We start from the raw sequence: 27,922 nt of genomic DNA on the forward strand, positions 1-27,922 counted from the left end.
TTTTTACTAAATATAAATTGGCTTTTTAGATTTTAATAATATTCATCTTAAATAAATGAAACCTTCACCTTCACTAGTTTTTTTTTTTTTTTTTTTAACTCTGACAACACAAAGTGAAAATGATTTGGCTACAGAAATTTATTTTTCCTTATTTAAAAAGTTTTATTATACCTTTTATCGTTTTTCAACCCAAGTTATTCATTCAGTTGTTAGTGACCATATGCCGTGTGCCAAGCACTGTTCTAGGCACATGAGATAAAGGATGAATGAAACAAAGACCCTGTCTTCATGAAGTTTGTATTCTACTGAAGGAGACACAGTAAAAATAAACACACAAATAATATATCGGGTACATACTAAATTGCTATAAAGAAAAATACACACACAGCAAGGAGGAAGGGAGGGCTGCTGTAGACAGCGTGGTCTGAGAAGGCCTCTTCTGTAAAATGGGCATAACAGCTCTTTCCACAAAGAGCTGGTGAAAGGACGAGATGCGCACATGTTGAAAACAGAACAGGCCTGGCACATTCAGGTGTCAGAAAATATTAGCCATGGGTACTCTTCCAAGTGCCAGAACTGCAGAAACCATCAACTGCACTGCACTGTGCATCTTGGGAAAGTCTATTCACTCACTCACCTTTGCTGCTCATACCTGGGAGGACCGTTCCCCTCCTAACAGAATACAACTTTCCTTTTGGCCCATCTTTGTTGGGGCTGCCAAGCCCTCACTGCCTCCTCCTCTTAACAATGGTGGCTGCCTTCTCTGAACACCCAGGGCGCTATTATCTGAAGCACTGAGTTCTTCAAGAACTCTTTTTCCTGCAGACCTCCCCATCTTAGTAAAGGATAACTCTTGTCAAAAACCCTAGAATCGCCCCTGACTTCTCACTTGCTTTCTTCACTCGCCTTCCAGCTAGTCCTTCATAATGGATCCAGAATCCAACCACTTTCACTCCTTCCACTGCTGTGATCTGTCCAAGCTACTGTCATCTCCTGCAAAAACACCCAACCGGCCTCCCCCACTCTGCTCTTGCCACCCTCTGTTTCCAGCCCAGCAGCCAGAATGACCCTGTTAAAAGACAGGCAGATCATGTTACTCCCTGTTCAAAAACCTCCAAAAGCTTCCCTTACCATGTTCAGTATAGCTCTTGAGTCATGTGAAGGGTCCACCAGGTCCTATAAATCTGGTCCCCTCATTGCCTTCTGTCTGACTGCATTTCTTATTCTTCTCCGCTTTTCTCACTGTACTCCAGGCACAGTGGCGCCCTTGCTATTCCTCAGGGCTTTGTGTTCATGGCTCCCTCTACCCAGGACATTCTCTCCTGGGATGTTCACTGCCTCCACCCTCTCCACCTGCAGATCTTATCCAAGTGTTCCCTCAGTGAGGTCTTCCTTTCCTGATTTATTTTTCTCCATGGCATTTATGACCCTCTAATATTCTATGTCTATTTTTACTTATGTCTTTATTGCCCATCTTAATCCATTAAAACTTAAGTTCCAGGAGAGCAGGGCATTTTGCTGTTTTATTAACTGCTATATATCCCCAATGCCTTTGAGCCATGGCAGAGAAACTGAATGAATGAATGAATGAATGTAGATAAGTATTTTCTGTATTTCAAGTTTCTACATTTAGACTATAAACTCTTTGAGGGAGTTGATACCTGAAGACAGCAATTCTCAGACATTTTGGCCTTGGAATCACTTTAACCCTCTTAAAATCATTGTAGACCTGAAGAGCTTTGGTTTACATGTTTTTATTGGCACCTAGTATTTTAAGAATTAAAACCGAGACATTTATAATATGTATTAATCCATTTAAAAATAATATTAAACTCATTACATGTTAACATAAATAACATGGTTTTATGAAAAATACTATATTTTCCAAACAAAAACAATTTAGAAGAAAGAGTGGCATTAGTTTACATTTTGTAAATCTCTTTAATGTATGTTACTGCAATATAACAGAGACTGCTGGTTTCTTATCTCTCTATCTACATTCAATCTGTTGCGAAGTTTTTCTGGTGGAACTACATGAAGAAAACCAGGTTTCACAGTGATAGGTAGCTGGAAAAGAAAAGACCTCTTGAAGCTCCTGAAAGGATTGTCAGGATTTCCAGGGGTCCTTGGACCATACTTTTGGAACCATTACTTTAAGGATATTTTGGGGGGCATGTGTCCCCCACAGCACTTAGCACAGTGTTAGGGTATAGGCATAGAAAGAGTTCAAGAAACATGAAGATTAATTGAAGGACTTTTCTGATCCCTTTCAGGATTTACAGAAGGGGGAAGCCCAACTGTGGATGGGCACCTACCCAGCTTTTCATCTAAGTCCACTATTTCAGAACAGGTATGAAACGAACTCTTGATGTCACTAAATTGTTACCAGGAAACTGCAGGAAAAAGCATGTCTTCTGAGAAGAGGGCATTTGGAGTGAACCTTGAGAACAGAAACTCTATGTTACATCATTATGTGAACTGTCATTTGCTAATAGGGACAGAATACCCAGTTGTTGTTGCTGTTTTCAATGATTAAAATATTGCTTCAGTTAATGTTTCCTCAAAACTATCAAGGAAATATGTTTTCATTGTTCTTCCTCTCACACAGATTTTATTAAACTTTGTAATTTCCTCCAAATAGATCTGTGGAGGCTTATGATATTAAATCATATATAAAACAGCACAGTTTAAAAAGAGACAGAGAAAGGACTCTGTGTGCCCTTAGGAAAGTCTTTCTACGTTTCCATAAAAATACATATAAAAATGTAAAATACAGATAATAGCATGTGTCCTTCTTGCTTTCAAAGAAGGCATATGTCCTTTCTTGCAAGAATCAAATAAGATAATATTTATAAATATACTTTGGAAATTGTAAAGCACTCCACAAAGTAAGAGCACTCAGAGCAGTAAGAGCACAATGGAAAGGGAGTTTATTACTTATTTAGGAGAAAGAAAGAAATAGTTCAGGAACCTAGTTAAGTCCAAATGAAAAAAAAAATACAAAAAACAAGTTGATAGTATAATCCTTGTGTTTGATCAAAGGAAAAATAAAACTGATCTTAAAATTATTGGTCCAAATGTAGAGGCCTGTCTTAATAATGCAAATGAGTCTTGGTTTCTAGTACACAGAAATTAGAGGTGAGTAGGGACCACCTCATGCTGACCAGTGCCCTCCATTTCACAGGAAGCTGACATTCTCTGCAAGCCATGGTATGCTGGTGCCTGTGATCGAAAGTCTGCTGAAGAGGCATTGCACAGATCAAACAAGGTCTGATCATTTTTATTATTTATTATTTTTATTTATTTATTTATTTATTTTGAGACACGGTTTCACTGGAGTGCAGTGGCTCAATCTCGGCTCACTGCAACCTCTGCTTCTGGGTTCAAGTGATTCTTATGCCTCAGTCTCCCAAGTAGCTGGGATTACAGGTGTGTGCCACCACATTAGGCTAAGTTTTGTATTTTCAGTAGAGATGAGGTTTCACCATGTTGACCAGGCTGTTCTCAAACTCCTGACCTCAGGTGATCTGCCCACTTCGGCCTCCCAAAGTGCTGGGATTACAGGCGTGAGCCAACATATCCAGCCAAGATCTGATCATTTTTAAATCACACGTTTTGCCCTCAGCCTATAATAGACACAGTTGTCGTCCTTATGATATGCTAATTAAATAATTGCAACAAGTATAGATACAAGGATCTTTTTCCTTTACTTACTCAAGAGAAAATGCTATCCCCTCCTCTCTTTCAAGTTCCTCCATCTTATTTCTACTTGCCCTTTCATCTCTGCAAGGACCCACAGGCTCCTTACTGCCCTCCAAACAGTGTGGGAGGGAAGAAAGCTCCGAGGGAGATCTATGGAAGGCTTGTGCTCCATAAGCTCCACTGAGGAGTGAACAGTGACAGGCTATTTTGGATCAATGCGCAGGATTAAAAATTTGAGTCAAGAGGGCAAGCAAGCAAACAAACAAACAAAAAACACCTGGAAGTAAATGTTTGGAGAGCCCGACTTCAATCATGTGGGAACACCAGGGACAGGAGCCTGAGGAATGAGGGTCACTTGAACTCAGGAGTTCCAGACTACAGTGAGCTATGATTGCACCACTGCACACCAGCCTGAGCAACAAAGTGAGACTGTCTCTAAAAATAATCAATTAGTTATTACTTTAAAGGTAAGCATTGATCTTACTCAGTATTTTCTATGAGTATATATTTTCCTGGACTATTTTCTTAGAAACTAAGAAGGCAAGTGCTAATCAATAATAAAAATAATGTAGCTAAATAATTTGCCTTTGGAATGTAATATAGATGTCTTTATAAAATGATTTTTGAATCTGTAGAAATATAAGTAATACTAACCATAATTATGCTTTTTTTAAAAAAAATTAAACAGGATGGATCATTTCTCATTCGGAAAAGCTCTGGCCATGATTCCAAACAACCATATACACTAGTTGTATTCTTTAATAAGCGAGTATATAATATTCCTGTGCGATTTATTGAAGCAACGAAACAATACGCCTTGGGCAGAAAGAAAAATGGTGAAGAGGTAAGTGATTTCTTTTTAAATTCAATTTTGTAACCATGTACTGAGTATAATTACATCATATACTGTATTAGATGCTAGAGATGAGAAGAAGGGATACAAAAGTATTTGTTCTTATGCTTGCATTGGGCAATATATCCTATAAGAATGCAGAAAAGGAAAAAATGATGTGATGTACATCCTAGTCCTTTCATTCAGTTATTTAGTAAGGTCAGTCTGACATAGATTTAGTCCATGGGCAAATATAAATCAAGATTGAGATGTCAACTTGAATTAAGGTTGTAAGAATTAAGGTCAAGTTCCAGACCTCCAAAGTAAATACCTAAAAATCTCAACTAAAGTACCAAGGTAGGTTACCAGGGAAGGATCCAGAAGTGATACAGAAACTTGAGTTAAGATATTAGACTATAGCCCTTGTACCAGAATGAACTTATGGGCCTGCAGCAAGAAGAAAAAATCACGTGGGTATTAAATATTAGCCAAACATTAACTTTAATACCTCTTTAATCTGGACCAAACTCAATGCTTACCATATCTCAGTTTAGCCAGCCTGCTCCTATAAATGAACCCTGAAATATGAGCTGGAGTAACCCATGAATGGTCTAGAAATGGACTGATACTTGTTCTGGTTTTGAATTACGGGCTGAATTTGAATAGGTAGAATATAAGTTGGAAGGAGGTAGAAAGAGAAAAATGGGAAGAACAATCTATGCAGAGAAAATAGCATAAACAAAATTCAATTTAAGCAATATTTACTTTTGAGATTCCTTCAGAAAAAGCTTCACCATTCCAAACCCAGCACTTGTTAGAATGTATTTAAATTGTTGGAAAGTGTCATGATTGCTGAAGTGTCTGTCTTCTCCACTACGTGAGGCCAAGGGCAATGTCTTTTCATCTCTGTATTTCCGGAATTAAACCACAATATTTGGCTTCAGTGTACACTTAATAAATAATTATTAAGCGACTGAATTAATCTGATTGAGTGATTGCAAGCAGGAGAATAGCATTTTTGAAACAAACTGAAAAAGTCATGGGTATTCTTTATTTTGCTTTTTAGACAAGTGTGGTTTAAAAAACCACATATAAAATTTACCATCTTAATCATTTTTAAGTGTACACCTCAGTAGTGTTAAGTATATTTACATTGTTGTGAAACGGATCTTCAGAACTTGTTCATCTTACAGAACTAAAATCCTATACCCACTAAACAACAACTTCCTTTTTCCCCCTTCTGGTAGCCCCTAGCAACCACGTTCTAGTTTTATGAATTTGACTACCTTAGATACCTCATACAAGTAGAATCACACAATATTTGTCCTTTATGACTGGCTTATTTCACTTCGCATGATGTCCTCGAGACTCATCCATGTTGTGGCCTGTGTCAGGATTTCCTTCCTTTTTAAGGCTGCATAGCATCTCATTGCATCTATATACCATATTTTGTGAGTCTAACATCCATCAGTGGACATCTGTGTTGCTTCTACCTCTTGGCTGTTGTGAACAGTGCTGCTATAAACATGGGTGTGCAAATCTCTCCAAGACATGGCTTTCAATTATTTGGGGTATACACCTGGAAGTGGGATTGCTGGATGACATGGGTATTTTGTTTTTAATTTTTTGCAGACCTCCCAAACTTTTTTCCACAGCCGTTGGACAATTTTACAATTCCACCAACAGCACACAAGCATTTAACTTCTTCACATCCCCACCAGCACTTGTTATATTCTGAATTTTGTTGTTGTTGTTTTACAGTAGTCTTGCAAATGGGTGTGAGATGATATAGCTTATTGTGGTTTTGATTTGCATTTCTCTGATGATTAGTGATATTGAACATTTTTCATATGCCTTTTGGCCACTTGGCCATCTTCTGAGAAATGCCTATTCTATTTTATAATCAGGTTATTTGATTTTTTTTCTGTTGCTGAGTTTTAGGAGTTCTTTATATATTCTGGATATTAACCCCTTATCAGATAAATGATTTAAAAATATTTTTCCCATTCCATAGGTTACCTTTTAACTCTGTTGACTGTGTTATTTGCTGAGCAAAAGCTTTTAAATTTGATATTGTCTTGCCTATTTTTGCTTTTGTTGCCTATGCTTTTAGTGTCATATTAAAAAAATCATTGCCAAATCCAGTGTCATGATGTTTCCCTCTACCTTTTCTTCTAGGATTTTTATATTGGGAATTTTATTTTGCTTTTAACAAAGTCTCTGATAATTTTAAAATGCAAAACTCTTGAATCTGAGAGCATTAATCAAGACCTATCTTGGGTTTTAAAATGTAGATTGCATTATCATTTCACATCCTAAAACTTCCCCAGCAGTCTAGCTCTTCTATAAGAGGCTTAAGGGTGGGTGAAGAAGTTGTCCTATTTCCAGGTCCTGAAATTCTCTCACAAATTTTGAGCTCTGCGAGGGGCTCTGAATTTCCTTGTCTAGGAAATTCTGGTAAACAGGAATTTGTCTTGGCCTAAAGAAACTTCATCTCTACTTTAGAATGAATAGACGAGAGCTTCACCTCACTTCTAACATATTCAACATATGGATTCCAAAATAAGTAGTTTATTACTATAATAGTATCTGGAGGTACTGACAGTCATTTAAAACTCTTACTTAAATTATCTATAATAAAAAGATTATGTCCCCTATACACTGAACATCTGAAAGTGTCAGTTACTTGGGAGGCTGAGGCGGGTGGATCACGAGGGCAAGAGATCGAGACCATCCTGTTCAACATGGTGAAACCCCATCTCTACTAAAAATACAAAAAATCAGCTGGGTGTTTTTGTAGCACCTGTAGCACACACCTGTAATCCCAGCTACTCAGGAGGCTGAGGCAGGAGAATTGCCTGAACCCAGGACACGGAGGTTGCAGTGAGCCGAGATTGCGCCATTGCACTCCAGCCTGGGTAACAAGAGTGAAACTCTGTCTCAAAAAAAAAAAAAAAAAAAAAAAAGGAGAGCTGAGGGGAAGTTGTAACTGTGTTATGCCCAATTCTTTTTTAAATTAAATTACAAATATTCTTCAACTTCATTTGCTACTTCAAATGTTTCTACTCAGCTCAACTCCCTACTGCAAACACTGAATCCCCAAATACCACAACAAGGCAATACTCACAAATATTCAGGGACTAGAGGGACAGAATGAGGTATTTGTTTGTGTAAGTGTAGCAATCCTCTCCTATGCTTCCTAGGTTCAGAACACACTTTTCCCCTTGTAATCCACTTCAAAGAGTTATGCTATTTTATTTTCTGGCCCTTTAATCCATAAATTTAACTTTCAACTGCATTTGGTTTAACAACATGTTATGCCAAACAAGCAGAATGAATGTTTTATGGGATTCATAATGAAAGAATTTCATTGGCAATTGCAAGAGGGCTGAATGATTGAACAGGAAGTAAGGAATAAAGACTAAAGGTATGGCCATGTGCAGTAACTCATGCCTGTAATCCCAGCGCTTTGGGAGGCTGAGGCAGGCAGATCACCTGAGGTCGGGAGTTCAAGACCAGCCTGGCCAACATGGTGAAACCCCATCTCTACTAAAAATACAAAAATTAGCCAGGCATGGTGACACATGCCTGTAGTCCCAGCTACTTGGGAGGCTGAAGCAGGAGAATCGCTTGTACCCAGGAGGCAGAGGTTGCAGTCAGCTGAGATCGCACCACTGCACTCCAGCCTGGGCAACAGAACGAGACTCTGCCTCAAAAAAAAAAAAAAAAAAAAAAAAAAGTGTCAGTTACATGATGTCAGTCATGTGGATTTTTTTTTAGTCTGTATTTTTGTGTATGTGGCTAGAAAACGTAACCAATTCATTAACTGTTTAACCTTTTATGTAGCTATTTTGGTATTAAGTGATATAGCATTGAGTAATTTTACAGTTTTGACAACTGTCTGCTTTGTCTTATTGGCCATGAGATTTTGAGTTATTAAATGAGTTGTTTTTCTGTCCACATATGAATATCTCAAATACACTGAATTAATGAAAAAAAAAAAAAAAAAAAAAGGAGAGCTGAGGGGAAGTTGTAACTGTGTTATGCCCAATTCTTTTTTAAATTAAATTACAAATATTCTTCAACTTCATTTNTGACACATGCCTGTAGTCCCAGCTACTTGGGAGGCTGAAGCAGGAGAATCGCTTGTACCCAGGAGGCAGAGGTTGCAGTCAGCTGAGATCGCACCCTTGCACTCCAGCCTGAGTGACAGAATGAGACTCCGTCTCAAAAAAAAAAAAAAAAAAAAAAAAAGAAGAGTAAAGGTATTTGAAAGTCCCTGTCTCTTATCTCCCTCCCTGAATGAATATTCAGATAGCCAATTATCTAAAAGACAACTGGTATTTCATTTGAAAATGTTGGCCAATATTCTGAATATTTTACTTTATTCAATATGTAGATATTTGGAAGTCATCCAAAAAATTAATAAAAGCTTAAAATTTTTACTCTAGATGTTTGTCTTTATCTAAAAAATGGAGAAAATAAAATCAATTGATAATAACTGCTAAACTTATGGCACTGTTGTAAATCAATTACCACATTTTAAAAATGATTCTAAATACATGTATTTAATGAGTGTGAACTTGTAGCACTTTTGTATACTCAATGCATTTCATTTCATGGTCTGTGTTACATTTATTTTATCCTTTAACACTTTATTTTTCAAAACAAAATTTGTGATAATTTTAAAGCAAAACCCATAGGCAACAAGTTTCAAAATTTAGAAAAATAAGTATGTATGCAGAGAGCCTCACATGAAATTTCATTATTAATTAGGCACTAAGTTAAAACTCTAAGCTTACCAGGAGTCAAGTAAAAATGGAAATATGAAGGTGTATAAAACTTTATTTGTTTAAAAAAGAAAACAAAACATACATTTGTTTAGGAAATGACTGTTTCCTCATACTAAATTCTAAGGTTAATTTATTACATCAGTTCTTGTATCTGTGACTTGTGCAAAGTAAAAGATGATCTATGTTTTGTAAAGAATGTAGAAAATGCATTGTATGACTGTTTTACATTTAACAGTAAATAAAAAGCAATATACTATAATATTTCATCATAACTTAGTGAAGTAATCTCTCTAAGTAGCTATGCTAATTGCGGCTGTCAGTGTGTTTTTCATCATACTTAATACAGCTAAGTCCAAAATCTGTCATCTTGAAGGTTACAGCCTTTGTTAAACTAGATTTTTTTGGGCAGAATGTCAGCTGGGACGTAATAACTTTTACTAACTTGAGAATGAAAGAAGATGGGAGGAGTGGAGCTCAAAGTTAACACAAATGCCAATGTGTAATTCACCTATGTTTTCTTCCTCTAGTACTTTGGAAGTGTTGCTGAAATCATCAAGAATCATCAACATAGTCCTCTGGTTCTTATTGATAGTCAGAATAACACAAAAGATTCCACCAGACTGAAGTATGCAGTTAAAGTTTCATAAAGAAGAAAAAAATCAATATCATTGCTTCAGACATTTTCCCCAAGTTTCTCCTTTTGAGAAAAAGTCCTAAAACTTCATTTTTTGGATTATGAATCAGCCAGTAATAAAATAGAAGATGGAGTAATAAATGAATCAGCCAGTAATAAAATAGAAGATGATTTCTTTTTAAGAAAGTCACATGGACTTTTTCTACCTATTGCCTGACCTGTGAACTGTTAATATCTGGTGAGGTTGACTTATCATGCTACTAATATTTTAAATATCTTCATTTTTAAAAAGAATTGTAAAGTACATTCTCAAAATAAGAAAATAATACTCTTGCATAAAACAAAGTGGCTGGAAATTTAAACCTCCACAATGATCATTTGTACACTAATATAGCTGGGCTCTCTATTGCCAATGCTTGACAATTAAGTTTTGGTTAAAATTTTAATTTGTAGAAAATAAGGTATTATGGGTAATGTATGATATCTGTAAATATAGACAAGAAGGATGTAATGGTTCCTTTTTGTGAGCACTCCCAACCACTGGAGATGTACATGGATATGAACTTTCTGTAAGTTCTTTTCTAGGATTATGCTGTTAGTTTTGCTTACTAAAAATAATTATACCGTCTTTGATCTGCATGTCTATCACACAGAAACTAAACTTGATATGAGGTTTGTATTAGTCCGTTCTCACACTGCTAATAAAGACATACCCGAGACTGGGAAAAAGGAAGGAAGAAAGGAAAGAAAGAGGGAGGAAAGGAGGGAAAGAAGAAGGGAGGGAGGGAGAGAAGGAAGGAAGGAAGGAAGGAAGGAAGGAAGGAAGGAGAAAAAAAAGAGGTTTAATGGACTCACAGTTCCATATGGCTGCGGAGGCCTCCCAATCAATTCGGAAGGTGAAGAAGGAGCAAAGGCATATTTTACATGGTGTCAGGCATGAGAGCATGTGCAGGGGTACTGCCCTTTATAAAACCATCAGATCTCATGAGACTTATTCACTTTCACGAGAACAACATGGGAAAACTCGCCCCCATAATTCAGTTACCTCCCACCAGGTCCCTCCCATGGCACAAGTGAATTATGGGACCTACAATTCAAGATGAGATTTGGGTGAGGACACAGCCAAACCATATCAAGTTTCAAAGTGGAATGACAGCAAAACTAGACCAAAAACCAGTTCTAGAGAAATATCCTACAAAACAAGGGCAGAAAAGCACACATTGGTGAACGCCAAGGAATAAAAGAGATCTCATCATGGAGAATCATGTCCAAGGTTTTAGATCATCCCATAAATGTATCATACTTTGTCATATAAAAGGCTTTTTTCTACTGTGTAATTCAGACAGCACTGAAATGATAAAGCAGCTAATTAAGTCTAATAATTAAATGGGGAACACACTTGACCACTGCATAAGATAGCAATTTATGAAAGTATTTTGAAAGGCTAGAAGGTAATGATTTCAGAGTAATTCATGACTCACTTGTAAAGATAATTGTATTTTTGGCCAGGCGCAGTGGCTCACGCCTATAATCCCAGCACTTTGGGAGGCCGAGGTGGGTGGATCATAAGGTCAGGAGTTTGAGATTAGCCTGGCTAACATAGCGAAACCCCGTCTGTGCTAAAAACACAAAAATTAACAGGGCGTGGTGGCATGTACCTGTAATCCCAGCTACTCAGGAGACTGAGGCAGGAGAATTGCTTGAACTTGGGAGGCAGAGGTTGTGGTGAGCCAAGATCACCCCATTGCACTCCAGCCTGGGTGAGCGAGACTCTGTCTCAAAAAACAAAAATTTTTTTTAAATGTCATATACTTTCATAATTACCACCTAAGCTATGGATTGCACTGTGGTCCCCCCCAAAAACATATGTTGAAGTCCTAATCCATAAGGTCACATATCTCAGAATGTGATCTTATTTGGGAATGGGGTCTTTACAGATATAGTCAAGTTAAGATGAGGTCAATAGGGTGGAACTTAATATAATGGCTTGTGTCCTTATGAAGATAGGAAATTTGGATACAAACACAGACAGGCACAGAAAGAAGACTATATGAAGAGATACACAGGAAGAATACTATGTGAAGCCATGGTGTGATTCCATCCTGCAAGGCTGTTCGTTCTCCTGAGCAGTGGTTGTGCTTATCTCCATCTGCCTTCTCTCCCACCTAAGTATGTACCACCATCCGATGGAAGATTCGATGGACATGAGACCCCTGAGGCACCAGAACTATCTTTTCATTTATGAACTAAGGCCAACAAAGATTATCACTTTAAGGTGGATAATGATAAAAATGAGCACCAGTTATCTTTAAGAATGGTCAGTTTAGGGGCTGATGCAAAGAATGAATTGCACAGTGTTGAAGCAAAAGCAATGAACTACAAAGGCAGTCCAATTAAAGTAACACTGGCAACTTTGAAAATGTACAGCCAACATTTTCCCTTGGGGAAAGATGCAGAGTCAGAAGAGGAAGAGGAGGATGTGAAACTCTTAAATATATCTGGAAAGTAATCTGCGCCTGGAGGTGGTAGCAAGGTTCCACAGAAAAAAAGTAAAACTTCCTGCTGATGAAGATGATGATGATGATGATGTCATGAAGGTTATGATGATGATTTTGATGATGAGGAAACTGAAAAAAAAAAACACCAGTGAAGAAATCTATATGAAATACTCTAGCCAAAAATGCACAAAAATCAAATCAGAATGGGAAAGACTCAAAACTGTCATCAACACCAAGATCAAAAGGACAAGAATCCTTCAAAAAACAGGAAAAGACACCTAAAACACCAAAAGGACTCACTTCTGTAGAAGACATTAAAGCAAAAATGCAAGCAAGTATAGAAAAAGGTGGTTCCCTTCCCAAAGTGAAAGCCAAGTTCATCAGTTATGTGAAGAATTGCTTCCAGATGACAACCAGAAGGCTATTCAAGATCTCTGGCAGTGGAGGAAGTCTCTTTAAGAAAATAGTTTAAACAATTTGTTAAAAATTTTTCGTCTTACTTCATTTCTGTAACAGATGATATCTGGTTGTCCTTTTTATAATGGAGAGTGAGAACTTTCCCTACTGTGTTTCATAAACATTGTCCAGGTTCCATTTTCCCAAGAATGTGTTGTCCAAAATGCCTGTTTAGTTTTTAAAGATGGAACTCCACCCTTTGCTTGGTTTTAAGTATGTGTGGAATGTTATGACAGGACATGGTAGTAGCATTGGTCAGACATGGAAATGGTGGCGAGACAAAAATATACATGTGAAATAAAACTCAGTATTTCAATAAATATCATGGTTTCTATTTTTTAAAAAAAGAATACTACATGAAGATGAGGGACTACAGTGATGCATTGTAGGCCTGGGAGCGCCAAAGATTGCCTGCAAATCATCAGAAGCTAGGAAGAGGCATGAACAGGCTTCCTTCCAGGTTTCAGAGGGAGTGTGGCCCTGATGACACCTTCGTTTTGGACTTCAAGTGTCCAGTACTTGAAGACAATACATTTCTGGCTTTTAAAGCCATCTAGTTTATTATGGCGGCCATAGAATCTAATAAAAACTATATGCAGTTTTTACATTCAGGTATATAGGGGTTTGAGAAATTTTGTATGAAAACTTTTTTTCTCCTTTTAGGAAAACCATTGAATCATTTAGAAAGCACTAGAAAAGTGCCAGGCATGGTGGCTCATGCCTGTAATCCCAGCACTTTGGGAGGCTAAGGTGAGTGGATCACTGGAGGTAAGAAGTTCGAGACTAACCTGGCCAGCATGGCAAGATTCCATCTCTACTAAAAATACAAAAATTATTTTTAGCCACCTGGTATGGTGGCTCATGCCTCTAATCCCAGCTACTCGGGAGGCTGAGGCATGAGAATTGCTTTAACCTGGAAGGTGGAGGCTACAGTGAGCCAAGATGGTGCCACTGCACTCCAGCCTAGGCGACAGAGTGAGACTCCATTTCAAAAAAAAAAAAAAAAGAATGTACTAGGATGACTCACAATTTAAACTGGGAAACTGGGTTAATTTTTTCGTAAAGCAAAGCATCTGTTTGTAGTATGAAGTATCAGCTCTCTAGTTTCAATTTGCCTCAGTGTTACAAAGAATTATTTTCTATTTAAGTAAATACTCATTAATTCCTGGGGCTACCACAGCAACCTTGGCCCCATAACAACCTCTTCTGCCTCAGTCCTCCTCTCCTCCAAGTGTCCTACTCCAGTTGGGTGATTAGCATAGCTGTTAAGATTATACTAATCCTCAGTTGGTTGGTATTCAGCACTGTGTGGTGAATTTCTCAGAGCAGAGGCGGGGAGAACATCTGAGAAGTAGAGGCCATCCTCTGCTAAGGGCTCTACTCCTCCCCAAAGCTGGGAGAAATACCCAGTCCAACATGCTGGTCTTTCCCCTCATCTTGCAGAAGAGTCCACTGAGGGTGATCCTACCTGCTTCTCTAAAGCCCACCTCTGCAGGTGGTATTCTTGATGAAATTAGAAAAGTCTTTAAGAGTCTGGGCATGGTGGCTCACACCTGTAATCCCAGCAGTTTTGCAGGCTGAAGCAGGAGGATCACTTGAGGCCAGGAGTGAGACCAGCCTGGTCAACACAGTGAACCCTCATCTCTACTAAAACTAGAAAAAATTAATTGGGCATGGTGGCACTTGCCTGTACTATAATTCCAGCTACTACTCAGGAGGTTGAGGCATGAGAATCACTTGAGCCTGGGAGGCAGAGGTTGCAGTGAGCTGATATCATGCCACTGCACCCTGGCCTGGGCCACAGAATGAAACTCTGTCTCAAAATAAATAAATAAATATGAAATCTCAAAACACCTGTCTGTGATCTCAGTGTCTCAATGGCTGACAAACAAATGATTTTGCAAAAAGAAATTTTCAGGCAAGCTAGGTGGTGGAATAGGAGACATTAGTCAAGAGTACATTGTGTAGCACCTGAAGAAGGAAAAATCAAAAACGACCCCCGTTCTTCTTTTCTGTTGCAAACTAGATTGCATCTATAGTAGTAGAAAAGCTGTTCAAGTTTGTTCAAAAGGACACTAGATATGAAAAAGCTAGACCTGTGACCATCACAAGCCTGAATTGTGTTATCATGAGTGCACTCTGGGAGCTAAACTACTCTTACTGTAGTTACTGGGACAATCTTGCCTAAAAGGAAGTCCCAGAGAACAGAATTCAGCGATGTGAGTCAAAACCAGCACCATGTTCTTAAAAAAGGACTGAATTCTCCTTCAAAATGTTCTTAAGATGCCTTATAACTCAGCCTCTATTTCTAAGGGTATGTGGAAACTGCTTAAAGATCCCAACAAAGTTAGTTGCACTGAATGCTCTGCACCTGTATCTAACCACAAGGTGAGGCAGTACTTGATTTATAGTTAGACAGGTCTGGGTATCCTAAATCTGGCATTTATCAGCATGTTATTGGGCAAGTTTCTTACCACTGTAAACCTCAGTTTCTACATTTGTAAAACAGTATGTTTCCAGTAATGATTTAAGAGCTAAAATAAGCTAGTTGTGCCTAATAAATATTACCTCCTAGTCCCCTAACCAAAATCTTTGCAGACATAAAAAGTAATCTGTGGATAGCTCTTCAAATGAACCCATCTACAAATATTTTAGAGCACTTAGTAATTATAATTGTGTCTTAGGAAAATCTCAAATATTTTTTCTACATCTATGGTTCTTAATCTTTTAGTAGTTGCAAAATTCTTTGAGAATCTGATAAGAACTATGGCTCTTTGGCCTGAGAAAAAATTCATTTATGTATATACACAGAAACTCACATCAAATATCATGAGATTCCTGGGTCTCTGGGGCCTATCCATGGACAAAGTTCCAAGCATCCAAGACTAAGGACCCTACATTTTTCTTAACCTTTGATGCATCCATATGGACATATTATTCTACTAAAGATGTGACTGACCCTAATAGTAACTCCTCCATTAGGCGAGGAGGACACTGCTATGGTTTAATGCAAGTTCTTTGGCTTGAGTTGCCTTAATTATAACCCCAGCTTTACCAATAACAGACTGTGTGAACTTGGGAAAGTTATTCGTCTTGGCTTCTCCATTTGTAAAATGGAGATAATAATGCAACCTACTTTATGTTACTGTTAGATGAGCATATTAAAAATTGTAAAAGCTCAAGGCTGGGTGCAATGGCTCACATCTGTAATTCTAGCACTTTCGGAGGCGAAGGTAAAAGATCACTTGAATTCAGCAGTTTGAGACCAGGCTGGGCAACATAGCGACGCCTCATCTCTATTTAGAAGAAAAAAAAAAAAAAGAGGCCAGGAGCCCAACATGGTGAATCCCCATCTCTACTAAAAGTACAAAATATTAGCTGGATGTGGTGGCACATGCCTGCAATCCCAGCTACTCTGGACACTGAGGCAGGAGAATTGCTTGAACCCGCAGTCAGAGGTTGCAGTGAGCTGATATCGCACCACTGCACTCAGCCTGGGCTACAGAGCGAGACTCCATCAGAAGAAGAAGGAGGAGGAGGAGGAGAAGGAGGAGGAGGAGAAGAAGGAGGAGGAGGAGGAAGAGGAGAAGGAAAAGGAGGAGGAGGAAGAGGAGAAGGAGAAGGAGGAGGAGGAGAAGGAAGCGGCAGTGGAGGCAGTGGAGGGGGTGGTGGCAGCAGCAGCAGTGGCAGCTGGGCATGACAACTCACGTCTATAATCCCAGAACTTTGGATGCCCAAGGTGGGCAGATCATCTGAGGTCTGGAGTTTGAGACCAGCCTAGCCAACATGGTGAAACCCCATTTCTACTAAAAATACAAAAATTAGCTGGGCATTGTGACAGGTGTCTGTAGTCCCAGCTACTCAGGAGGTTGAGGCAGGATAATTGCTTGAACTTGGTAGGTGGAAATTGCAGTGAGCCAAGGTCGCACCACTGCACTCCAGACTGGAAGACAGAGTGAGACTCCATTTCAAAAAGAAGAAGAAGAAAGGAGGAGGAGGAGGAGAAGGAGGAGAGGAAGAAGAAAAATTGTAAAAAAGTTCAAATGTGTAATTTTTTCATTCAACCAGCTAACATTTATTGAGCCTACTGTATGTCTGCCAGTATGTATGTCAGGCTTTTGTGTGGAAGTTTTTGTGTTTCCATTTCTCTTAGAAAAATACCTAAGAGTATAATCCTGGGTCACATAGAAAGTACATGTTTATAAGAAACTGCCAAATGTTTACAAAGTGAATGTTCTTTGGATAAACTCTATGGAACATCAGCAATGTATGAGAGTGCAGTTGCTTCACACCGTAATCAGTATTTGATGTTGTCAGTCTTTCAATTTTACCTATTCTACTAGCTGTGTAGTAGTATCTTATTGTGGCTTTAATTAGCATTTTCTTGATGATTAATGATATTGAGCATCTTTTCGTGTGCCTATATATTCTCTTTTTTGAGGAATCTCTTCAAATCCTTTGTTGGCCGGGCGCAGTGGCTCACGCCTGTAATTCCAGCACTTTGGGAGGCCAAGGAGGGCGGATCACGAGGTCAGGAGATGGAGACCATCCTGGTAACACAGTGAAATCCCACTTCTACTAAAAATACAAAAAAAATTAGCCGGGTGTGATGGCAGGCACTTGTGGTCCCAGCTACTCGGGAGGCTGAGGCAGGAGAATCTCTTGGACCCGGGAAGCAGAGTTAGCGGTCAGCTGAGATTTGCGCCACTGTACTCCAGCCTGGGTAACAGAGTGAGACTTTGTCTCAAAAAAAAAAAAAAAAAAATCCTTTGTCTATTTTAAAAATTAGGTTGTCTTTTTATTAAACGGTAAAAATGTCATATTTTCTAGTTACAAGTCCCTTGACAGACATATGTATTGTGAAAATTTTCCTTGCCTGGAGTAAACCCTATTTAACATACAGCATCCATTTTATATATTGTTGGCTTTTTAATGCTAATATATTAAGGATTATTAAATAAACATCCATAGGGAACACGGTTCTGTAGTTTTCTTTTCTTACAATGTCCTTATCAAGTTTTAGCATCAGGATAATGTGGGACTCATAAAATGATGTAAAAATGTTCCTTTCTCTAATTTTTGAAAGAATTTGTGCAGCATTGATATTATTTCTTCCTAATACATTTGATAGAATTCACCAATGAAGCCATCTGGGCTGGAGCTTTCTTTGTGTAAAGGTTTTCAATTATGATTTCAATTTTTAAATAGACATAAGCTATTATGATTTTCTATTTCTTCTGTTATGTTAATTTGTCTTTCAAGGAATTTGTCTGTTTCAACTAGGATATCAAATTTATTTGTATAATATAGTCTAATATATATTCTAATATAATGCTTTTAAGATATGTCGGATCTGTAGTAATGTCCCCTCCTTAACTCTTTTCTCTTTTTTTCTAGATTCATTTGGCTAAAGGTTTAACAATATTATTGACCTTTCCAAAGAACCAAGTTTTGGTTTCATTAATTTTCCCTATTGTTTGTCTGTTTTCTACTCATTGATTATCATAAATGATGCTATTATTTCCTTTCTTCTGCTCATTTTGGTTTTAATTTGCTCTTCATTACATAGTTTCTTAAGATGGAAGTTTACCTAATTGACTAAATCTTTATTGTTTTCTAATATAAGTATTTGAAGTTTAAAATGTCCCTCCAAGCACAGGTTTAGTAACATTCAATGAATTGTAATATCGTTTTCTCATTTTCATTCAGTTAAAAATATTTCTAAATTTCCCTTGTGATTTCTTCTTTAACTCATAGGTTAATCATAAAAGGGCTGTTTAATTTCTACCTATTAGGAATTTTCCAAAGATTGTTCTGAGATTGATTTCTAATTAAATTCTGTTAAGGATGTAACATATTCTGCATGAATTCAATCCTTTAAATTTATTGAAAATCAAAATAATTTAGTGGATGTTCTACATGCACTTGCGAAGAAGGTACAGTCTGCTAATTTCAAATGAAATGTTCCATAAAATCATTTCATTCAAATTGACTGATAATATTGCTCCAGTCTTCTATGCCATTACTGATTTCTTTTTGCCTAGTTGTTATATCAATTACTGAGAGAGAAGTATTGAAATATCTGACTTCAATTGTAGATTTACCAATTTCTCTCTATAGTTCTGTCACTTTTGCTTCATGTATTTAGAAGTTTTGATATTATATGCATAGACCTTCAGGATTGTTAAATCTTCTTAATGAATGGAACTCTTTATCTTTCAGATTTTTTTAATCTCTAGTATTATTTTTTGTTCTGAAGTCTACATTTTTTTATCCTGACAAGTTTCTGCCTTTTAACTGGAGTGTTTATAACACTTATATTTGATATAATTACTCATTATAACTGAGTTTAAAGTTGCCATATCTGTTTTCTATATTTTCCCACCAGTTTTTGTTTTCCTTTTTTGTGCCTTCTGTTCGCTTGAGGTTTTAAAATCTATTTTATCTTTAATATTGTCTTAGTTTTATTGTTTTATCTTTAAACTTTTTTTAATGGTTGCTCTAGGCTGTACAATACACATATGTGACTTATCATAGTCTATCGTCAAATACAACAGTACCCCTCCATTTCCCCTTCCCTGCCTTTGTGCTACTGTTGTCATATATTTTACTTCTATGTGTAATAAACCTATAATATGTTATTTTTGCTTTCCATTATTTTCTTTAAAAGAAATTAAACAATAAGGAAAAAGTCCAGTGCTCTTAGTTCCTTTCTATAGATAAGATATTCATTTTTCTTTTATCTAAAAAATTTCTCTTGGGTCAGGTGCAGTGGCTCACACCTGTAATCCCAGAACCCTGGGAGGCTGAGGTGGGTGGATTACAAGGTCAGGAGTTCAAGACAAGCCTGGCCAACACAGTGAAACCCCGTCTCTACTAAAAACACAAAAATTAGCAGGGCATGGTGGCAGGCACCTGTAGTCCCAGCTACTCGGGAGGCTGAGGCAGGAGAATCACTTGAACCTGGGAGGCAGAGGTTGTGGTGAGCCAAGATTGCACCCCTGCACTCCAGCCTGGGCAGCAGAATGAGACTCAAGCTCAAAAAAAAATTTTTTTTCTCTGAATATTTAATGTAGCGCAATTGTGCTGAATTATCTCAGATTTCTGTTATGTTAAACTGTCTTTGTTTTGCCTTCATTCTTGTAAGATTACTAGATATAGAATTATAGGATGACTTATTTTTCCCTTCAATATTTTCAAGATATCATTCCACTATCTTCTGGATTGCAGTTTCTGATGTAAGTCTGCAGTAACTCTTATCTTTGTTTCTCAATACATATGCATACTTTCTTCCTCTGGCTTCTGTTAAATTTTATCGTTATCACTTGCTTTCAGAAATGTGATTTCTTTTGGGGGGCAGACTCACTCTGTTGCCCAGGGTGGAGTGCAGTTGGCATAATCATGGCTCACTGCAGCCTCAGTCTCCTGGGTTCAAGTGTCCTCCCACTGCAGCTGCTGAAGTAGCTGGGACTCCAGGCATGCACAACCACACCCAGCCAATATATTTTTTTTTCTTTTTCTTTTTCTTTGAGACAGAGTCTTGCTCTGTTACCCAGGCTGGAGTGCAGTGGCACAATCTCAGCCCACTGCAACCTCCACCTCCTGAGTTCAAGTGATTCTCCTGCCTCAGCCTCCTGAGTAGCTGGGATTACAGGCACCTGCCACCGCACTCAGCTAATTTTTGTATTTTTAGTGGAGACAAGGTGTCATCATGTTGACCAGGCTGGTCTCGAACTCTTGTCCTCAGGTGATCTGCCCACCTTGGCCATCCAAAGTGTTGAAACTACAGGCATGAGTCACTGTGCCCCAATTTGTTTTGTTTTTTGTAGGGACAAAGTCTCGCTAGGTTTCTCAGGGTAGTCTGAAACTCCTGGACTCAAGTGTCCTCCCGTCTCAGCCTCCCAAAATGCTGGTATTACAGGCATCAGCCACTGCGCTCAGCCAGAAATGTGATTATGATGTGTTTGGGATGGTTTTTTTCATGCTTTTCCTGCTTGGGTTTCATGTAGCTTCCTGGACCTTTGGGTTCATCATTTTCATAAAATTTAGGGAAAAAATTTCAGTTGTTATTGCTTCAAATCTTTTTTTCTCCCCTTTCTCCTCATTTTCTGGGACTCCAATTACATAAATGTTGTACTACTTGATATTGCCCTATAGTGTGGCATCCATGGAAGTGAACTGCATGGATCTTCCTTCAAGAAAAAACTTATAGGCTGAGTGTAGTGGCTCACATCTATAACAGTGCTTTGGGAAGCCAAGGCAGGAGGATCACTTGAGGCCAGGAGTCTGAGACCAGCCTGGGCAATACAGACCCTGTATCTATAAAAACTTAAAAAAAATAATAACCAGGCAGGGTGTCATGCACCTACAGTCCTAGCTAATCAGGAGACAGGATTGCTTGAGCCCAAAAATTTGAGGTTACAGTGCACCATTGCACTCCAGCCTGAGTGACAGAGTAAGACCTATCTGTAAAAAAAAGAAAGAAAAAGGAAGAAGGAAGGAAGGAAGGAAGGAAAGAAGGAAGGAAGGAAGGAAGGAAGGAAGGAAGGAAGGAAGGAAGGAAGGAAGGAAGGAAGGAAGGAAGGAAGGAAGGAAAGAAGGAGAGAAGGCAGGGAGGGAGAAAGGCAGGAAGGCATGAAAGCAGGAAGGCAGGAAGGCAGGGAGGCAGGGAGGTAAGGAAGGAGGGAGGGAGGGAGGGAAAACTTGTAATTCAGCTGCAAGCAGTCCAATTAGGTTGACAGCCTCTAGCTGTTAGGGCCGTCAGGATTTGTCTCAGGATTCAAGCCAAATATATGCTTTTCCAGCGCACCATTCTGTCTTAGCATTTTTGCCCAACATGGAACTCTTCTAAAAGGCAGTCTTTGACCTGAAATACCCATTGGATTGGCTGACTCTATAAGAGATGCTTGACAATCTGAGACTTTCAATATGGCTTCCACTCACCAAATCCCCTTTTTCCCCCCAGTTATCAGATCTGCCTTATGGTCTGCAGGCTTTTCTTACTCAATACTCCTCCCTACCCTTTAAATTTTCCCAAGCATTACTGCCCAATACACCTCTTGCATTCTAAACTCCATGTCAGTATCTTCTCCAGAAGACCCAATTGACAGAGTTAGTACCTAAAGTAGTCCAAAAAAGCAGGAAGTAAGATGAGGTTTTGGGACCAGACTATTCATCACCCAGCTGGCAATGAGGAACGATCCTGTGGGTATGTAAGGCATGGATTGCCCGAAGTACAAAGTGGTGGTCCAAATACTAATCTCTTGCAGCGATTTATTTTTATGTCCTCAGATTTGATTTACTAGTCTTTAGCGCATCTATATCCATAAGGAAATTTTCTTTAGATGTCTTTGACCTCATAGAATGAGTTGGGAAGTATATTTCTTAGTCAGCTCTGGTTGCTATAACAAAATACCATAGACTGAGTGGCTCAAAACAACAGACATTTATTTCCCACAGTTATGGAAGCTGGGAAGTTTGAGATCAGGAGGCCAGGATAGATGGGTTCTAGTGAGGCCCCTCTTTCTGCCTTACAAATGGTGACTTCCTGTTGTATCCTCGTGGCAGAGAAAAAAGATGTATGATGTGTCTTACTCTTCTTATAAAGGCAGTAATTCCATTGTGAGGGCTCTATCTTCATGACCTCCTCTAAACCTAAGTACCTCCCCAAGGCCCCACATCCTAATACCTTAATTGGAGGTCAAGGCACCAACATACGCATTTGGGGGAATGGGGGGAACTCAAGCATTCAATATATAACACTTTTTCCGTGTTTTATAAGAGTTTGTAAAGAACTGCTTGCTATCTATCTATCTGTATCTAACTATCTATAATTTTTTTTTGGTGGAGTTAACTAATGGATTCTGAAGCCATCTAAACCTGGGTTTTTCTAAGAATTTTGGGGCTATCATTTCAATACCTTACTTGTCATAGGTTTCTGATTTTCTATTTCCTCTTAAGCCACTTTTTAAACAGTTTTTGCATCTTTCTAGATGAAATTTGTCCATTTCATCTAGGTCATCTAATTACAGGGCATTCAATTGTTCATAGTATTCCCTTATATTCATTTTCATTTTTTAACAGCAGTACTGATGTCCACTCTTTCATTGTTTTTAGTAGTTTGAGTCTTCTCTCTTATTTTCTAGCTAAAGAAAGTAGTGATGTCCACGCTTTCATTCTGTTTTTAGTAATTTGACTTCTCTCTTATTTTCAAGCTAAAGCTTGTCCATTTTGTTGACCTTTTATGAGAACCAAATCTCGGTTTCATTAATGTTCTCTATTGTTTTTCTATTCTCAATGCAATTTCCTTCCATCTCATTTTTATGACTTTCTTCCTTCTGCTTGCTTTGGGTTTAATTTGCTCTTTTTTTCTTGCTCCTTAAGGTATAAAGTTATGTTATTAATTTGAAATATTTCTTCTTGTTTATTGTAGTAAAAATACATAAAAGTTTTAGCCATTTTTAAGTGTACTGTTCTGTGGTACTAAGCTTTTTTCTTGTTTAAATGAACTCAGAGATATAAATTTCCCTCTAAGCACTGCTTTAGTCACATCTCACAAGATTTGGTAGGTTATGCTTTTTCTTTTATTAACTTCAAGAGAGTTTGTTATTTGACTCATTATTTATGAGTATTATTCAAATGCTATATATTTATAAATTCTCAAAATTTCCTTAAGTTCTAATTTAATTATATTGTGACTGGAGAACATACTCTTTATAATTCCCATCCTTTCAAATTCATTGAGACTTCTTTTATATGGTATATCCTGGAGAATGTTCCATGTACTTTGGAAAAAACTATCTATTCTGCTGTTTTAGAGTGGATTTCATAGATATATTAGGTCTAGTTAGATTGTAGTGCTGTTCAACTTTTCTATTTCCTTGTTGATATTTTGTTGTTATTTTATTCATTTACGCAAAGTGGAATATCAAAAGATCCAACTATTATTGCTTACTTGGCTACTTCTCCCTTCAGTTCTGTCAGGTTTTGCTTCATGGATTTTGTAGTTATTAGGTGCATATATGTTTAAAATTGTTATAGCTTCCTGATGAATTGACACATTATAAAATTTCCCTCTTTATATCTATTAATGTTTTTTGAAAATAAATTTCTGCTGTTCCATCCCCTCAGTGTATGGTATTTTGTTATGGCAGCTCAAGATGACTGAGACAACATTTTTCCTTTTTTTTCTGATGCCAGGCTAGAGTGCAGTGGCATAATCCCAGCTCCCTGCAACCTCCGCCTCCCAGGTTCAAGTGATTCTCCTGCCTCAGCCTCCTCAGTAGGTGGGACTACAGGCACGCGCCACCACGCCCAGCTAATTTTTGTAGTTTTGGTAGAGATGGGGTTTCACCATGTTGGCCAGGATGGTCTTGATCTCTTGACCTTGTGATCCACACCCTTCGGCTTCCCAAAGTGCTAGGATTACAAGCCTGGGCCACCAAGCCCAGCCATCTTTTTCCATTTTTAAAATTTCAACCTATTAATATCTTTGAGTGTAAAGTGTAGTTCCTGTAGATAGAATGTGATTTGTTCAGATTCATGGGATAAAAACTAGAACTGTGATCTCCACAGAGGGTTCTAGTGAAATCAGTTCTCTTGGTCAGGGGTTGCAAAAAGCCCTAGTTTGTATCTGTTGCCAATTTCCATAATATAAACAGTTGTCTCTTAGCCTCCATGGGGGACTGGTTCTAGGACCTCTTGTGGAAACCATAGTCCATAGATGCTGAAGTCCATTATATAAAATGGCATAGTATTCACATAAAACCTACAAACATCTTCCTGAATACTTTAATCTCTAGATAACTTATAATATCTAATACAGTGCAAATATTATCTAAATAGTTGTTATTCTGTATTGTTTAGGGAATAATGATAAGAAAAAAAGTCTATTCTTTTTTTGCCTATTCTTGACATTTCATATGAATGGACTCATATGTTTTTGTAACTGGCTTCTTTCACTTAACCTAATCTTCCCAACATTCATCCATATTGTAGCATAAATTACTACGTCATTTATTTTTGTGATTGAATAATATTCAATTGAATAGATATATCACATTTATTTACACATTCATTAGTTGATAGACTTTGGGTTGCTTCCACTTTAAGGCCATTATGAATAATATTGCTATGAACATCCTTGTATAAATTTTTGAGTGAACACCTGTTTTAAATTATTTGGGAGTAGGAGAAGAATCTCTGGGCCACATGGTAATATTATATGTAACCTATTGAGAAAGTCCCATACTGTTTTTCAAGATGGCTGTACCATTTTACATTCCCATCAACAGTGCATGAGGGTTCCAAACACTCCCTGGCCTCATCAGCACTTGTTATCTGTTTGTTTGTTGATTATAGCCATACAAGAGGGTATAAAATGGTATCTCACATGGTTTTGATTTTCATTTCTGTAATGACTAATGATGTTGAACATCTTCTCATGTGCTTTTTGGCCATTTGCCTATCTTCTTTAGAAAGATCTCTTGCCCACTTTAAACTGGGTTACAGGTCTCTAAGTAGTAAGGGTTCATTATTCTAAATTAAAATGCATAACAAGATATATGATATACAACATTTCTTCCCATTCTGTGGGTTACCTTTTCACTTTCTTGATGATATCCATTGAAGCAATATTTTTTTCAACTTTTGATGAAGTTAAATTTATCTATAACGTGGTGTCAGTGAAAACAACAAAGTAAAGTCTTTGAAATTCTGCCCTAACATAAAAGCAATTAAAAGTCTGGCAAAAAAAAAAAAAAAAAACCCATCAGAATCAACTTTTTTGGAACTTTAGAAACTAATCAAAGGCTTTCAGCATCCCAGGAAGTACTTACCCAAGAGAAATGGCTGAATCTCAGAATAGCTTTGTGGTATTTTAAGTTACTCAAGTCCCATTCTCCACTCCTCACCTCAGAAACAGCCCTGAAAATAACAGCCTTCATTCCCAGTATTGGGAGAAGCAGAACAGACTTCATTCACAAAACACTGTAACTATTTATATTGACCTGTCTGGTGGCTCCCCAGAAGGCCAGCTCAGAAGGCCTTTATTTTGCCTAACTTGGAGTTGGTCCAGAGCTAAAGTTGCTAACTAGGGGCAATGTTTAAAATATTAGCAGGCAAATGTTTTATTTGCTGCTGCCTGGGGTGACAGAAAATAACTGGGACAAGCAATAGACTAACCAAAAAGCCTGGAAGAAGTGCCAGGGAAATGAGATATCTATGGAGACTTTGTAAAGCTTTAAGATATTTCTAAGAAATCTAGAAGGCTACACTCATGCCCAGGGCTGTATGTATGCTTGGAAAAGATCTGAGAAGGCCCTAAACTCTCACAATGGCCAACCAGGAGGCTGAAGGTGAAGGCAGAGTTGTAAGCCACCTGGCTGAATGTTGAAGATGTGTCACAAAAACACACAAGTTCCTTAGCAAATACTGGAAGATTTATTCATTCCAGGTGTTTAAGAATATCTCTGTCTACTTATTAGCTGACCATTAAACTTACAGAACAGAGATTTTCATGGCCACAAATGACAAAGAATACAAACATTACAAAATTAGTTCAGAAAAGTCACTAGACAACTACAAAATGTAGTAAGAATAACAAAGCTGAGAGGATGGAGAAGAGAATTTGATTTTCAGAGTTGTCACATTACAATATTCACATTTTTATATTCTTCAACAACAAAAAAATAAGACATGCAAAGAGGAAAGTATGACCCATACCCAGAGAAAAAAGCAATCAATAGAAACTGTCCCTAAGGAAGCACGGGCATTGTACGTTGTAAACAAATACTTTAACTCAGCTATATTAAATATGTTCCAAGAACTGAAAGAAACCATGTTTAAAGAACTAAAGCAGGAGGATTACAGCTCAACCAAATACAGAACATCAATAAAGGAATTATTATTATTGTTTTTTTGAGATGGAGTCTCACACTGTCACCTGGGCTGGAGTGCAATGGCATGATCTCAGCTCACTGCAACCTCTGCCTCCCAGGTTTAAGCGATTCTCCTGCCTCAGCCTCCCAAGTAGCTGGGATTACAGGTGCCTGCCACTACACCCAGCTAATTTTTGGTATTTTTAGTAGAGACGGTGTTTCACTATGTTGGCCAGGCTGGTCTCAAACGCCTAACCTCGTGATCCACCCGCCTGGGCCTCCCAAAGTGCTGGGATTACAGGTGTTAGCCACCACACCTGGCCAGAATAGAAATTATTAAAAGAACCAAATTGAAATTTTACAGTTGAAAAGCACAGTAACTGAAATAAAAATTCACTATGGGGGTGCTTACAGTAGATGTAAGCAGACAAAACAAAAAACCTATGAGCTCCAAGACTGATCAGTTGACATGCAGTCTGAGGAATAGAAAAAAAACCAAAAACCAAAAAATGAAATGAACAGAGCCTGAAAGACCTGTAAGATAACATCAAGAATACCAGCATATGGCCAAACACAGTGGCTCACAACTGTAATCACTGTTTTGGGAGGTCAAGAGTTCAAGACCAGACTGGGCAGCACAGTAAGATCCTATCTCTACAATACATTTTTTGAAAAGTTAACTCGGCTATTTGGAAGGTTGCAGCGAAAGGACTGATTGAGCCCAGGAGTTCAATGATGCAGCAAGCTATATGACTGCACTGATATACTCCAGCCTGGGCAACAGAGCAAGAACCTGCCTCTCTAAAATAAATAGATATGTTACTAATAATACCAGCATACCCATACGGTGAGTCTCAGAAAGAGAGGGAAAAAAAAGACAATCAGGGAGAATATTTGAAGAAATAACTGAAAACCTTCCAAATGTAACGGAAAAAAAAAAAAGAGAGTTTTAAAGGAAACATTAATCTACCACTCTATAAAGCTCTGGAAACTCCAAGTAATAGAAACTCAAAGATATGTATACTGGCACATCATAAACTGTTGAAAGACAAGGACAAAAAGAGAATCTTGAAAGCAGCAAGAGAGAAAGAAGTGAGTCATCACATCCAAAGGTCCTGAAGAGGACTAAC

General features: G+C 37.9%; 2 protein-coding genes across 3 annotated transcripts in view; one reads left to right on the top strand and one right to left on the bottom strand.

Annotated features, from left to right (window-relative positions):
- BLNK (B cell linker) overlaps nt 1-10,589 on the top strand; it is a 70,161-nt gene extending 59,572 nt beyond the window's left edge. For both annotated transcript variants that reach the window (XM_017502832.2, XM_037729369.1), the window contains exons 14-17: nt 2,274-2,350; nt 3,185-3,268; nt 4,391-4,546; nt 9,855-10,589. In XM_017502832.2, coding sequence (XP_017358321.1) covers nt 2,274-2,350; nt 3,185-3,268; nt 4,391-4,546; nt 9,855-9,974 — 437 coding nt within the window. In that variant the 3' untranslated portion in view covers nt 9,975-10,589. The remainder of the gene's footprint in view (nt 1-2,273; nt 2,351-3,184; nt 3,269-4,390; nt 4,547-9,854) is intronic.
- Nucleotides 1-27,922, bottom strand: part of ZNF518A (zinc finger protein 518A) — a 66,567-nt gene that overhangs the window by 1,005 nt on the left and 37,640 nt on the right. Inside the window, exon 5 of the transcript XR_001817620.2 lies at nt 25,752-25,839. The gene's annotated coding sequence lies outside the window, so the exon portion shown is untranslated. The remainder of the gene's footprint in view (nt 1-25,751; nt 25,840-27,922) is intronic.

This window comes from Cebus imitator, unplaced genomic scaffold (assembly GCF_001604975.1).
Source record: "Cebus imitator isolate Cc_AM_T3 unplaced genomic scaffold, Cebus_imitator-1.0 Scaffold299, whole genome shotgun sequence".
Classification (NCBI taxonomy): domain Eukaryota; kingdom Metazoa; phylum Chordata; class Mammalia; order Primates; family Cebidae; genus Cebus; species Cebus imitator.